The 16,130-nt window shown below is 43.9% G+C and overlaps 1 protein-coding gene across 2 annotated transcripts in view; it reads left to right on the top strand.

Moving 5' to 3' along the window:
* Positions 1 to 16,130, top strand: part of PDE6A (phosphodiesterase 6A, cGMP-specific, rod, alpha) — a 92,416-nt gene that overhangs the window by 62,824 nt on the left and 13,462 nt on the right. For both annotated transcript variants that reach the window (XM_011931539.1, XM_011931538.1), the window contains 4 exons: positions 737 to 846; positions 2,241 to 2,328; positions 2,529 to 2,629; positions 3,420 to 3,527. In XM_011931539.1, the coding sequence (XP_011786929.1) occupies positions 737 to 846; positions 2,241 to 2,328; positions 2,529 to 2,629; positions 3,420 to 3,527 (407 nt within the window). The remainder of the gene's footprint in view (positions 1 to 736; positions 847 to 2,240; positions 2,329 to 2,528; positions 2,630 to 3,419; positions 3,528 to 16,130) is intronic.

The following is a 16,130-nucleotide window of genomic DNA, read 5'->3' as shown; positions in this document are numbered from 1 at the left end:
CAGACTGCTCTGCTAGCAATGAGGGAGGCTCCGTGGCCGTGGGACCCTCCCGGCCAGGTGTGGGTATAGTCTCCTGGTGTGCCCGTTTGCTTAAAGCACAGTATTGGGGTGGGAATTACCCGATTTTCCAGGTGTTGTGTGTCTCAGTTCGCCTGGCTAGGAAAAGGGATTCCCTTACCCCTTGCGCTTCCCAGGTGAGGCAATGCCTCGCCCTGCTTCAGCTCTCACTGGTCAGGCTGCAGCAGCTGACCAGCACCGATTGTCCGGCACTCCCCAGTGAGATGACCCCAGTACCTCAGTTGAAAATGCAGAAATCACCGGTCTTCTGTGCTGCTCGCGCCAGGAGTTGGAGACTGGAGCTGTTCCTATTCGGCCATCTTGCTCCACCCTCTACAAGTTTCTTAAAACTAATCTAATCCAATATGCTCGACCCTCAGTATGGAGATTGGGCTACTGAGGTTCAAAGGGAGATGAGACCAGCTAAAGTCAACTCAGAAATAGGGTGACCAGTTGTTCCCACTTACCTGGAACTTTCCCCATTCTAGCACTGAAAGTCCCATGTCCAAAAAACCCCTCAGCCCTGGGCAATCCTCTGGTCAGCCTCTGGAGCCAGGATACAGCCAAGATCAGACCCATGAGTTTTTAGTTCTGGGCCCTTCTTCTCACACCTGCCTTTTCAGCCCTGCTTCCAGCCCCTACACAAAAGGAATGATTTGCACTCTGATTGCCCTTCCAGACAGGAAAGCTGAAGCGCTACTTCACGGACCTGGAGGCCCTGGCCATGGTCACTGCTGCTTTCTGCCATGACATTGACCACAGAGGCACCAACAACCTCTACCAGATGAAGTGAGTCAGCTTCCCTCCCCACCCCCAGCCCTCTGGATTCGTTATCCAGCTCTGTGTGGCCCCCAGGCAGACTCATGGGCCAACAGGGAAGCCTTGTGGTCCACAGCTTCCCACTGCCTTCTGCCCTTGGGACCTGGGTCTCCTCCTGTAGCAGCCAGAATAACGATCCCCCAAAGATGTCCAGATCTCAAATCTCTGAGCTGGAGAATATGTTGCCTTACATTCAAAAGGGACTGTGCAGATGTGATTAAGTCGAGGATCTTGAGATACAGGGATTATTCATTCAGGTCGGCTCTGTGTAGCCCCAAGGGTCCTTATAAGAGGGAAGCAGGAGGTCAGAGAGGAGAGAGGACGCTACCCTGCTGGCTTTGAAGATGGAGGCATGGCCTGCAAACAAGGAATGCATGTGGCCTCTAGAAGCTCAAACGAGCAAGGAAATGGATTCTCCTCTGGAGCCTCCAGAAGGAAAGCAGCCCTAAGGACCCATTTCAGACTCCATATAGAGCTGTAAAATAATAAATTTTATTGTTTTAAGCCATTAAGTTTGTGGCAGTTTGTTATAGAAGCTGTAGAAAACAAATCCATTAAACTCCTTTACTCGTCTCCTTCCCTGTCCTACCTGCTGCACTAATTTGGGCCAAGACATTAATAACCAGTAATGGTTCATTCACTCATCTCATGTTTATAATGCTTCGAATATAATGTGGTAGGCTCTATGCTAGGCAAAGGAGGTGCTCTGATGAGCAAAACAGCTCCTGTCCTCACAGAGCTTATATTTCAGACAGCCCATGAAGCATAGGCCTTGGACCTGATCTCATTGGATCCTCACGACCACCCACCGGGCTAGGCAGAGCAGGGGCTAATGTTATCCCTACTTACAGATGAGAAAACTGAGTCTCCGTTCAGGGGCCATGGCCTGTAAGTCATTAACAAGCTCTGAATTCATGCTGCTCTGAGTCTTAATACTTCCATGCTGCTCTGGGGCCAGATATTGGGTTTACATTTTACTTTTTGAGAATCTAAATACTTAGCGCAGCGTGTGGCACATAGTAAGTGCTCAACAAGTGTTTATTGAATACAGAAATGAATAAACATATGGCTTGTGGAAATTCAGTGGTTTCCTTCAGACTTGGATGTGAAGAATCAGGGCTAGATGATCTTGAAGCATGGCCCAATGCTAATGCCCCTAAAATCCCTTATGGCATTGTGTGTGTTTGTGGCTTTTTCTGGGGGAATGGGTCCATGCTATTTAGTAGATTCTCTAATGAGTTCGTGACCCAAAAGGAACTTGGAATCACTTGTGGAGAAGGCTAAAGACTGAGTCAGGAGACTTGATGTTTAGTCCTAATTTTCTATTGTCCACTCCATATTGATTCTCTCTCTTTCTCATTCAGATCCCAGAACCCACTGGCCAAGCTCCATGGGTCCTCCATCTTGGAAAGACACCACTTGGAGTTTGGCAAAACACTGCTCAGAGACGAGGTAGGATGAGGGCCAAGGGTGCACTGGCTGCGGGGCCTGGATCAGAGACTCCATTTCACAAGGAGCCTGTGTGTGCCCAGGGAACATTCTTTCCATTGGCCTGGGTTGCCTCTGCCATCATCTGGGATAGCCATTGGTAGTTGGGTGACTTTACTGCCAGCATCAATCCTCTCCCATCTTGCCTCTGCTTTTTACTTTAGAGCCTGAATATCTTTCAAAACCTCAATCGCCGACAGCATGAGCATGCCATCCATATGATGGACATTGCAATCATTGCCACAGACCTCGCCCTGTATTTCAAGTTGGTATTTCTTCTCGTTCTAATAGTAAAAGTAACAATGATTATGTGTGTGTGTATATATATATGTATATATTATATGTGTGTGTATATGTGTGTGTGTGTGTGAATATGTATATATATATATAGAGAGAGAGAAAGTTTTTTTTTTTGGGACAGGATCTCACTCTGTTTGTCCAGGCTAGACTGCAGTGGCACCATCACAGCTCACTGCCTCCTGGGTTCAAGGGATCCTCCCACCTCAGCCTCCTGAGTGGCTGGGACCACAGGAACACCACCAATCCTGGATAATTTTTTAATTTGCTGTAAAGATGGGTTCTCACTATGTTACCCAGGCTGATCTCAAACTCCTGGGCCCAAGCCATCCTTCTGCCTCAACCTCCCAAAGTATTGGGATTACAGGCATGAGCCACTGCACCCAGCAACAATGATTATAATAATAACAAATATCTTAGTTCCAATTAAATTAGCATATACTATGTGTCAGGCACAACACATGTGTTATGGACACATTGATTGTTGCTACAACTCTATGAGTTAGATATTATTACCCCCATTGTACAGGTGGGAACACCGGGATTCAGGACAAGAGATTTGCTAAGATTAGGTAACAAATCAGTGGCAGAGACTTAGGTTAAACCTAGGTCTTCACTCCCAGGCCTTGGTTCTTTCAACCTTGTTTTGTGAATTTTGTTGATTTAATAAGCCTCCATCTGAATCAGCTAATGTTAGCAGCTCAGGTGTTGCCTTATTCTAAGATTTACTCCCTTTACTAGACTGATGTGTTTTGTAGGAAAAGGACGATGTTCCAAAAGATCGTGGATCAGTCTAAGACATACGAGAGTGAACAGGAGTGGACGCAGTACATGATGCTGGAGCAGACACGGAAGGAAATCGTTATGTGAGTTGGGATGGGGTTAAAACCTGATCCTCTTAGGCTTAGGATCATGAGGCGAGACGTTGTACTGACAGCTCTTGTTGCCCTCAACAAGCCTTGGGACTATTTCATTTTGGAGGCCTTCAACATATGAAAAAATGAAGTTATGCCAAATTCCAACTGCACAAGCTATATGTTTAATCTTTATTTTAGCACTAAAAATGCAAGACAGTGTATTATTATTTTATTTATCTGAATACAAAAATATGTTATTTGAAGTAGCTCAATCATACTGTCTAAGATTTGGATGATAAACTGATATAACTTTCAAGTTTTTGATACGACGGAAAGCACTATACCAATTAAGGGGTTTTTGTTTTGTTTTTTTTTTGTTTTGAGATGGAGTCTCACTCTGTCACCCAGGTGGGAGTGTAGTGGTGCGATCTCAGCTCACTGCAACTTCCGCCTCCCAGGTTCAAGTGATTCTCCTGCCTCAGCCTCCTTAGTAGCTAGGATTACAGGCACCCACCACCACGCCCAGATAATTTTTGTATTTTTAGTCAAGACCAGGTTTTGCCATGTTGCCCAGGCTGGTTTCAAACTCCCGACCTCAAGTGATCCACCCACCTCTGTGTCTCTCAAAGTGCTGGGTTTATAGGTGTGAGCCATCACGCCCTGCCCCAATTAAAGTTTGAGTGATACTTAATATGTCATTCAAAACATATAGGCTTAATTTTTAACATATTCATTTACATAGGACAATATCCTGCAATATAGCTGTGCTAGTCACAAATTGGTTATGGTTGGTATGAAATTCATATTGCATGGTCTGGCATGGTTGGTAATGGTACTCAAATTTAAGTTGTCTGGTGAATGTCTTTTTTCAGTTTTCTCAATGTGCTTCCATGATTCACCTCAATTGTAATGGAGTGAGAAGGGAAAATTTGAGGCCTTTTATGAATATGTGGCCCAAGCCAAATGGTCTCCTGGCTCCTCTGTGATGGGTCCTGGGCATTGAAGTCAATGGTCAAGAAAAGTTGTAGGGGAGACAATCCTGACTAGTTGCCTAGGAAGCATTGGGTTATTTGTTTATCCCCAAATGCTTCTGTGGAAATGAGGCTTGATTAAGTCACAAGCATTGCAAGTGTCTGCAGCAGAGAAGAGACCACTGAGACAGGCTCCGGAAAGAGGGGGGCGGCAGCAATTGCCATTCCTTCAGCCCTGCAGTTGTCCAACCAGGCCTCCTACAAAGGTCCCCTGATTCTGGGAGCAGTGCAGTCTGCTTTCGCTGAACAAGGGGACATGCTCAGCCCACGGTTACTCATAGACTGACCAGGAACTGCCCCCCGCCCCGGACATTTCATTTATTTATTTATTTGTTTATTTATTTTTAAGATAGGGTCTTGCTCTATTACCCAGGCTGGAGTGCAGTGGCAGTCAGGGCTCACTGCAGCCTCAACCTTCCAGGCTCAAGCAATCCCCCCACCTCAGCCTCCTTAGTAGTTGGGACTATAGGCACACCCACTACACCCAGCTAATTTTTGTATTTTTGGTAGAAACAGGTTTTGCCATGTTGCCTAGTCTGGTCTTGAACTCCTGAGCTTAAGCGATCTACCCACCTTGGCCTCCCAAAGTGCTGGGATTACAAGTGTGAGCCACCACATCCAGCCACATTTATTTATTTATAATTTCAACTTTTATTACACATTGAAGGATGCATGGGCAGGTTTCTTACATGGGTATGTTGTGTGACACTGAGGTTTGGGGTATAAAAGATCGCATCACCCAAGTAGCGAGCATAGCACTCAGTAGGTGTTTCTTTTTTAGCCCACACTCTCCTCTGTCTCCCATCTGGTAGTCCCCAGTAGCTGTTGTTGCCATCTTTGTGTCCATGTGTACTTAATGTTTATCTCACACCTATAAGTAAGAATATGCAGTATTTAGTCTTCCATTCTTGTGTTAATTCGCTTAAGATAATGGCCTCCAGCATCATCCATGTTGCTGCAAAGGCCATGATTTTGTTCTTTTTTATGGCTGTGTAGTATTCCATGGTGTATATGTAACACATTTTCTTTATCCAATCCACTGTTGATAGCACCTAGGTTGATTCCATGTTTTGCTATTGTGAATAGTGCTGTGATGAACATGTAAGGGCATGTGTCTTTTTGGTAGAACTCTTTTTCTTTTGGATATAGACCCAGTAATGAGATGATGGGTCAAATGGTAATTCTACTTTAAGTTCTTTGAGAAATCTCCAAACTGGTTTCCACAGTGGCTGAACTAGTTTACATTCTCACCAGCAGTGCATAAGCATTCCTTTTTCTCCACAGCCTTACCAGCATCTGTTATGCTTTGACTTTTTCTTTTCTTTTCTTTTTTCTGAGACGGTGTCTCACTCTGTCACTCAGGTTGGAGTACAGCAGCACGATCTTGGCTCACTGCAACCTCCACCTCCCTGGTTCAATCTATTCTCGTGCCTCAGTCTCCAGAGTAGTTGGGACTACAGACACACACCACCACGCCCAGCTAAATTTTTTTTGTATTTTTTGGTAGAGACGGGGTTTTACCATGTTGACTAGGTTGGTCTCAAACTCCTGACCTCAAGTGATCTGCCTGCCTCAGCCTTCCAAAGTACTCAGACTTCTTTTGACTTTTTAATAATTGTCATTCTGACTGGTGCCAGATGGTATCTCATTATGGTTATCTGTTTATTGACTTCTGCTTTTTCTTTTCTTTTTTTGAGATGGAGTCTCACTCTGTCACCCAGGCTGGAGTGCAGTGGCACAATCTCGGCTCACTACAACTTCCACCTCCCGAGTTCAAGGGCTTCTCCTGCCTCAGCCTCCTGAGTAGCTGGGATTATAGGCACGCGACACCACGCCTGGCTAATTTTTGTGTTTTTAGTAGAGACAGGGTTTCATCATGTTGGTCAGGCTGGTCTCGAACTCCTGACCTCGTGATCTGCCCGCCTCGGCCTCCCAAAGTGCTGGGATTAGAGGCATGAGCCACTGCGCCTAGCTGACTTCTGTTTTTTCTTAACATTTTTCTTTTTTTGACTTCCATAGCTGGACATTTCAAAATGGCTCCGCAGAAGGACTAAATAATTGAAAGGAACACCCTGCTATTGGATAGGGGGACTTGATATTAGAAAGTTGTCTATTCTCCTTAATTAATTATTCATTTAAGGGTGATTCCAAAACAAACAAACAAACAAAAATACCCTGCTTTATTCTGTGGGAATTAGGAAGTTGATTGAAAAATTCTTATGAGAAATGAGTATACAAGAATAAACAGAAAAAGAAAAAAGATAAAAAAGAATAGTCAGAAAATTCTGACATAGAAAGTAATAATGGTGACCAGCAGAACTAAAGGCAGTTCTGTCCTAGGCAGGAAAAGTCGCTCAGATCAATGAGATGATCTTAAGGATTATGTCTGTGCTCAAAGTGGGTTTTATACCAATGGAGAAAGGTGCAAGTTCATCAGTGGTGTTGGGACAATGGGATGGCCACAAAGTGAGATCTCTAGCTTATTCCTTATACCAAAATAAATTCCAGATGTAATAAAAATGTTTAAATAACCAGAGAAAGAAAAGAGAGCATGAAAAAAGCATGGAAGAATTAAGAAGAGGCTGGGCGTGGTGGCTCACGCCTGTAATCCCAGCACTTGGGGAGGCCGAGGCAGGTGGATCACGAGGTCAGAAGATCGAGACCATGCTGGCTAACTCTGGGAGGCGGAGCTTGTAGTGAGCCGTGATTGCGCCACTGCACTCCAGCCTGGGTGACAGAGCGAGACTCTGTCTCAAAAAAAAAAAAAAAAAAAAAAAAAGAAGAATTAAGGAGAATAATTTCAGAGCAAGCTTTTCAAAATGTGACATGAGGCCTGGCACAGTGGCTCATGCCTGTAATCCCAACATTTTGAGAGGCCGAGGCAGGCAGATCACCTGAGGTCTGGAGTTGGAGACAAGCCTGGCCAACATGGTGAAACGCCATCTGTACTAAAAATACAAAAATTAGCTAAGCGAGGTGGCGGGTGCCTGTAATCCCAGCTACTTGGGAAGCTGAGGCAGGAGAGTTGCTTGAACGCAGGAGGTGGAGGTTGCTGTGAGCCGAGATTGTGCCACTGCACTCCAGCCTGGGCGATGGAGTGAGACTCCGTCTCAAGATGATAGATAGATAGATAGATATAGATAGATAGATAGATAGATAGATAGATAGATAGATAGATAAAACAAAATAAAATAAAAATAAAATATGATATGAAAATCATGTCATAAAATTAGATGGAGAAATCTGATTATGAAAAATTAAGGATTTCTGTACAACACACAAAAACACATAGTCTAAGTAGGAAAGTAAGCGATAAGCTGGGGGGAAATATTTGCATCACTTGTAAGAGAAAAAGAGCTAATTTCCTCAGTAAATAAGGTGTTAATACGATTCCAGGAAAAGACTAATCCAATAGCAAATGGGCAAAAGGCACAAACCGACAGTTCCCAGAAAAGTTACAGTGGGATATAAACCTATGAAAAGACGGTGATTATAAAACTACAATGAGATATAATTGTTAACTCCTATTTCAAAGATGAAAACGTTTGCTACCATTCCGTGTTGGGCAGAGTGAGGGAAAGGGCCACCTTGTTCCGCATGTGGGAGTGCAAAGAGGCTCAGTCTTTTCGGAGGGCGATTTGGCAACACCTATCAAAGCTGTAAGCGCTCGTGCCCTTTGACCCAGCAATCCCACTTCCAGGATTTCCCCTCCAGATATTCTCCCACATGTGCACAAAGTGTACGTACAGTTATTTCTTGCAGAATTGTTTGTAACACAAACAAGATTGAAAACACTCGAAATACCTAGCAATGGGGAGCCAGGTTAAATAAACGATAACACTTTCATACAATGGAATGTCTTACAGATTTACAAAGAAATGACATCAAGTGAAAGGTATTATGTTTAATTTTAAAAGAAAGAAAAGCCAGGAGCAGGATCTCAATCATTGTCAAAGTCAAGGTGACCTTATGTAGGTACCCAGCTGATGACGCACATACCCCTCTGGGAACTCATGTCCTTCCAACATGTATATCAGCATGGATAGCCTTAAGGGAATCAGTGTTTGCTTTTGTCATATTAACCTTCCTGAGAAAGAAGCAGACCAGTAGGCACAGCATTCTCTCATTCTTCCCCACCTTACAAAATAAAGGCAAACTCCGTTCTTTCTTGAATCTTCCTGCAGTGTGTTGTCCTAGAGACAAAAACCTCTGGGCAGCCAAACAGAGGGACTATTTGAAATATAGTCATCCCTGGGTATACTCAGGGGATTGGCTCCAGGACCCCCTAGTATGCCAAAATTGGTACAAACTCAAGTCCTGCAGTAGCTCTGAAAACCCCTTGGATGTGAAGAGTCGCCCCCATACATGGGTTTTGCATCCTTCAATCCATGTTCAGCTGAAAAAAATTCATGTGTAAGTGGACCTGCGTAGTTCAAACCCATGTTGTTCAAGAATCCCTCATACTGGTGTTGTCACAGCCTCTTATAATTAAGGCATTATAAATCTAAGGAAGGGGCCGGGCCGGGTGGCCATGCCTGTAATGCCAGCCCTTTGGGAGGCCAAGGCAGGTGGATCACTTGAGGTCAGGAGTTCGAGACCAGCCTGGTCAACATGGCAAGTCTCCATTTCTACTAAAAATACAAAAATTAGCCAGGCATCGTGGTGCGTGCCTGTAATCCCAGCTCTTGGGAGGCTGAGGCAGGAGAATTGCTTGAACCCAGGAGGCAGATGTTGCCGTGAGCTAAGATCGCACCACTGCACTCCAGCCTGGGTGACAGAGCAAGACTCTTTTTAAATTTTTGTAGAGATGAATAAAGGTCCCACTCTGTTGCCCAGGCTGATCTTAAACTCCTGGGTTCAAGCCATTCTTACACCTCGGCCTCCCAAAGTGCTGGAATTACAGGCATGAACCACTGGACCCAGACTATTTGTTCAAGAGTTTTTACAACTTTAATTGCCAGGCACTCCCCCGAACCCCACCCCTATTCCCAGCCAGTGGGTGGGATTGTACAGGGGGGCAGCAGGTGAGGAATTTTTCATTTAAATATCTTACTTCTTTCAGAGAATGTGTCACTGTTCAGGGACCATGACACTAGGGCAAAGGCACATCAGCAATAAGTACTGAAGATGGCAGCAACTGATTTAATCCACACCACTGTCTTCTTTCTATCATCTGTCTTTGCAATTTTCTTTCTTTCTTTTTTATTTGGTCATAGTCTCTCAACAGAATCATATGATCTATCTATCTATCATCTGTCTATCTATCATCTGTCTATCTATCTATCTATCATCTGTCTATCATCTATCTATCATCTGTCTATCTATCATCTATCTATCTATCATCTGTCTATCTATCTATCATCTGTCTATCATCATCTATCTATCTATCATCTATCTATCTATCATCTGTCTATCATCTATCTATCTATCATCTGTCTATCTATCATCTATCTATCATCTATCTATCTATAATCTGTCTATCTATCATCTATCTATCATCTATCTATCTATCATCTATCTATCTATCATCTATCTGTCTATCATCTATCTATCTATCTATCTGTCTATCATCTATCTGTCTATCATCTGTCTATCTATCTATCTATCATCTATTATCATCTATCTATTTGTCTGTCTAGTCTACCTACATACCCTCCATGTACCTTTACCCTTCTTAGAATTAAAAATAAAAGATAAGTTGGATGTATTATAACATGCTTATTTAAATTTAAAAATAGGAACTGGGCATGTTGGGGAGGCTGAGACAGGCAGATTGCCTGAGCTCAGAAGTTCAAGACCAGCCTGGGGAACATGGTGAAACCCCATCTCTATTAAAATACAAAAAAAACCAATTAGCCGGGCATGGTGACTTGCACCTGTAATCCCAGCTACTCTGGAAGCTGAGGCACGAGAATCACTTGAACCTGGGAGGCGGAAGTTGCAGTGAGCCGACATGAAACCACCACACTCCAGCCTGGGCGAGAGAGTAAGACTCTGTCTTGGAAAATTTAAATTATCCAGGTATGGTGGTGCATGTTACTTTTAGGCTAAAGTGGGAGGATCACTTGAGCCCAGGAGTTTCAGACTACAGCTAGCTATGACCATGCCACTGCACTGTCCTCCAGCCTGGGCAACAGAGAGAGACTCTGGTTAAAAAAAAAAAAAAAGAGGAAAAATGGGCAAAAAAATAGATACTGAATCCTACTTCAGTCTAGTAACAAGAAATATTCATTCATTAACCAATACTTTTTTAAAAATCCCATCCTATCTTGTTAATAGATGAATTCAAAAAAAGATACTTTGAGTGTTTAGTCATTATTTGTAAAAATAGTATATTTTGTTATTTAATTATGTACTAGTAACTTAATCCAAAAGAAAATTTTTCAACACTTAGAGGCTTATTTTCAAAGAAAAAATTTTAATTATATAATTTAAATAAATGGATATAATTGGTTGCAGGTAATTATGAAAATTGATCAATGAAAGACTTTCAAGCATATATGTAGTATACACACACATATATATACAGAAACACATATGCATATACATGTACACATATACCCACAATATTAGGATAACATTCTATGGGGAAGTCAAGTGGAAATAGAGGTTTACAGAGACAAGGAAAGACGTAAAACTCTAGACTCTTAAAGAAAAGCTTGCTTATGTGCTTTTATCATAGGTAAAGAATGACGTAACAAATTTATTTTAAAAAGTCAGTATGGCTGGGCACAGTGGCCACATGTGTAATCCCAGCACTTTGCAAAGCTGAGGCGGGAGGATGGCTTGAGCTCAGGGGTTTGAGGCCAGCCTCGGCAACATAGCGAGACCTTGTCTCTATAAAAAATAAAAATTTCCCTGAGTATGATGGCACGCACCTGTGGTCCCAACTGCTTGGGAGGCTGAGATGGAAGGATTGCTGGAGCCCAAGAGGTTGAGGCTGCAGTGAGCCCTGATGGTGCCACTATACTCCAGCCTAGGCAACAGAGTGAGATCTGTCTCAAAATAAAAAAAAAAAAAAAAGGCAGTATGTGTAATGTACTATAAATTAGATGCTTTGAAAATATCAAACTTATGATGTAATAGCTTAAGATGTCAACTTAAAAATGTGTAAGAAGGTAGCACTTTTCAAAATTCTTTAGGTAGGGATTTAACGAAAAATGTTGGGAGACCTGTAATGCAGCATTTCTCAATCTTCGCCCTGTTGACATTTGGGGCTGGCAACCCTGTTCTGGAGCTATCCTGCACCTTGTGGGATGCACAGGACTAGACACCGGGAGCACCCCTACCCCTCCCCAGGTGTGACAATCAAAAATGTGTCCAGACATTGCCAAATATCCCCTGCGCAAAAATTGGCCCAGGCTGTTTGCTATAAAGCCATCTCAGGGCCCATTGCTTAGGTGTATAATTAGAACTTCTTCACACCTGAGTAGCATGTAGCTGTTGCACACTTGGGGCTTTGGTATCAGACAGCCTGGGTTCAAGTCTCAGCTCTTTCACTTATTGGTGGTGTGGCCTAGAGCAGGTGACTTACTCCCTCACCTCAGTTTCCTCATCTGCTTAAGGAGGATCATGGCAGTGCCTGCTTTGTGGACCATGATGGGGGCTGAGCTGGAGTATGTGGAATGTAGTGCAGCAGGTAGTGGTGTTCAGTGCTTCCTGTGGTATAAGAAGACATATATATTTGGCCTTTTTCCTGGTTCCTGACAGAGATCCTAAAACCCTTGGCATTTCCTGAGTGATAGGAGTGTCTTTTGTTCTGATGGGATGACTCTTGGCAGGACCCTAGACAGCTTCAGGCTGGGGGCTGGTCACCAGAAAGATCAAGCCTTCATTTAAAGCTTGGAACTTTCAGCCCCATCCCCAACCTCCAGGAAGGGAAGAGGCTGGAGATTAATTGCCAGTGGATAATGATTTAATCAATCATACTTCTGTGATAAAACACACACACACACACACACACACACACACACACAAAAACAAAAAAAAACGCCATAAAAACCTCTAAACAGCAGAGTTTAGAGAGCTTCTGGTTTGGTAAATACTTTGAGGTAGTGGGAGGCTGGCATGCATTCCCCCTCCCATAACTTCCTCTATCCATCACATTCATTTGGCTGTTTCTGAGATGCATCCTTTACAATAAACCAGAAAATGTAAATAAAGTGTTTCCCTGAGATTTGTGAGCTCATCTAGCAAATTACTGAACCTGAATGCAGGGACACATTTCAACTTTGTTGCCAGGTCAGACAGAAGGGTAGGTAACTTGGGGACCCCATACTTGTGGCCGGCCTCTGAAGTGAGGCAGTCTTGTGGGGCTGAACCCTTAAACCTGTCAGGTCTGATGCTAACTATAGGAATTTAGTATCAGAGTTGAAATGAATTGTAAGACACTCAATTGGTGTCAGGATTGGTTGTTGTGAGGAAAAACCTAATACTCCCTTCCTGTGTTTTGATTATCTTGGAGTGCTTATGTCCACGGGCTTCCTGTGGTTGGAGACCCACACCAATTGACTTTGACTTTTTTTTTTTTTTTTTTTTTTTTTTTGAGACAGGGTCTTTCTCTGTTGCTCAGACTGGAGTGCAGTGGCACGATCATAGCTCACCATAGCCTCAACCTCCCAGGCTCAAGTGATCCTCCTGCCTCAGCCTCCGTAATTTTACTCTAGGGCCAAGATGTTACAGAAACTCTAGAGTGAGGGTGTGACTTCCTTTTCTTCATCAAACTCTTGACATTTCCGCTTAACTCCAGATTTTGCTTCTGACAGTCTGACCAAACCATGAGTTGGAAAGGCTCACAGATCCTCTAGTACTGCGGTGTTTGTGCACAGCTTGTGAGCTAAGAATGGCTATTATATTTATAAATGGTTGGGGGAAAAAAATCAACAGAATAATATTTCATGGTCAGGCGTGGTGGCTCACATATGTAATCTCAGCACTTTGGGAGACCAAGGCGGGCGGATCACTTGAGGCCAGGAGTTTGAAACCAACCTAGTCAATATGATGAAACCCTGTCTCTAGTGAAAATACTAAAATTAGCTGGGTGTGGTGACGCACACCTGTAATCTCAGCTACTCAGGAGGCTGAGGCAGGAGAATCGTTTGAACTCCAGAGATAGAGGTTGTAGTGAGCCTAAATCGTGCCACTGCACTCCAGCCTGGGGAACAGAGTGAGACTCTTGTCTCAAAAAAGAGAGAGAAAAAAAAAGAGTATCTCATGACAAATGAAAACCTTAAGACATTCAAATTCCAGTCTCCATAAATAAAACTGTATTCTTTTACAGATGGCCACATTCTGACTTTCATGAGTCTTAGGCACTTTTGTCTTTGTGCCTCCTTCCTCCATAAAAGTAAATAAGTAAATACAAAGTATATTTAATGATTGTGTTGGTATGAAGACAAATATAATCCAGGCTGAATTCATTCTTACATATTCATTCCTATTGTGTCCTTTTTTTCCTGCTGATCTTGAAAGAAATTGAAATATTTTCATGGGCCCTGGAGAATATCATGAGCCCTCGGTGCTCTGCTGAATGGACGAGCTGACTCTGCTTATCCATGCTATTATCTACAGCTGCTCTCACATCGCAGTGGTAGAGCTCAGTCTTTGCAGTAGGGACTATGTGGGCTGTAAAACCTCAAATATTTACTGTCTGGCTCTTTACAGAAAGAGTTTGCCAATTCCTGGTCTAGTGTTTTACAAATGAGGAAAGTGAGGCCCAGAGAGACAATGTGGCTTAGCTGGTGTCACGAGGGCATTTGTGGAGCGACAAGGCCTTGGACTCAGCCACACCAGCCCTTGCCTGCACACCTACCACTTTCTTAGGCTCCTCCAAGACTTTCCCCGGCAGGATCTCCTGCCGCACCCTCCAGATAGATGTAATTCCAGGGAGGGTCTGAGTAAGTGTCCTGAAAGGGCTGGCTAAGAGGAAGGCTGGAATGCTTTTCCTGAAAGTTGGCCAGGAGTCAGGAAGAACAGCCACTGATACTCACAGCCAAGGAGCCAAATGTTTCAGAAAGAAACATTTGCCTTGGGGATGGTCCAGGTGGATAAGAGCTCAGCTTGCTTTTAAGAGCTCCACACACGAGGGTGACCCAGAGCGGGAATGATGAGATGAATGCAGGTGCTGATAATGAAGATGAGGACACTGGGTGCATTTACAAAAGCATCTTATGTGATCATCACAGTAAGTCTTAGAAAGGATATATTACATTGACCCATAGAAAACTGCTGAATTTTAACTGATTTGGACTAACAAACTCAGAATTTCATAGGATCCAACTTAATATGAATATCTCATTTTACACATGAACAGACCGGGACTCAAAGACATGAAGTCGCTTGCCCTGGACACAGCAAGTGAGGAGAAGATGGAAGGTCTAATTCAGCTCTGTCTGATTCCAAAGCCCTGCATGGAATTTTGCACTGTTGTCCTATTGAACTCCATCCCCTCCTCTTGACAATTCGTCTACTGAGAGCATAAGGTTCACATTTCTGAGCACACAATATTTTTGTGGCGTACTCTTGCTTCTTTCTGCATTATAACCATGTTGCCCTTTATTCTATTCCATCCTGACACATCTCTCTTCCTCACTTTGCATGTCTAATCTGTCCCCAGATGCTGCTGAGTTGACTTCCTAAGTGCCATATCTGTCTGGACACTTCTCTTTATTGCCATCTCCATCTCTTGCCCAGATCCTGCAGTGGCTTCCTAACTGGGTTCCCTGTGTATGCACCTGTCCCTCCTATGCTGAAGCCACAGTGATTTCTGTGAAATGCAAATGTGACCACGTCACCCTTCTGTTCTAACTCCCGTGGCTTTTCCTGTTGCTTATAGCATGAAGACCATCCCCTCGCCACGGTGCCTGGGCTCTGCGTGGGCTGCCCCTGCTGCTCTGTGGAACTTCTCTTACCAGGTCTCCCACCTGCTCCCTGAGCTCCCCCTACCTTTAAGCTCTTTGTGCCAGGCTTCCTTCTACCAGGGCCTGCACACTAGATGTCCTTCTGCCTGGAATGTGTTTCTCCCACTCCCTTCTTCAGCAAGTAAATGGTTACACATCCTACAGTTATCAGCTCGAGGGGCGCTCTCTCAGGGAAGTCCTCCCTGACCTCCCAGACCTTGGTTAGCTTCTCTTTCTCATATCATCTCCAAGAATGAAAGTCCTTTCCTTCAGCGCAGTTGTTTGTTTACATGTTAACCTGCAAGTGTGGGATAACTGTGCAATTCTCCAGCGCATCTGCAAGATCTCTGAGAGCACAGACCATGTGAGCCCAGCCTCTTCCTGGCTTGCAGAGGCCGCTTTCCCTGTGTGTTCTTCCATGGTGATGAAGGCCATGACCCCACGATGGGGGCTGCACCCTTATGAACTCATCTAAACCTCATCACCCCACAAAGGCCCTGTCATCTAATAGCATCATATTAGGGGTTAGGGCTTCCCCATATAAGATTGGGAAGAGACAAACATTCTGTCCATTACAGAGGGCTCCTATGTACCCCACTCAAGGCCTTTGCTCCATTGTCACCTCTTAGATGACACCTGGGCTGAGCTAGTCACCTTTACTTTTGCTTTCTTTCTCTCTCTCT

The sequence above is a fragment of the Colobus angolensis genome, unplaced genomic scaffold (genome assembly GCF_000951035.1).
Source record: "Colobus angolensis palliatus isolate OR3802 unplaced genomic scaffold, Cang.pa_1.0 Scaffold90, whole genome shotgun sequence".
NCBI lineage: Eukaryota > Metazoa > Chordata > Mammalia > Primates > Cercopithecidae > Colobus > Colobus angolensis.
Note: the sequence above shows the minus strand (reverse complement) of the source record. Positions and strands in the feature narration are given on the sequence as shown.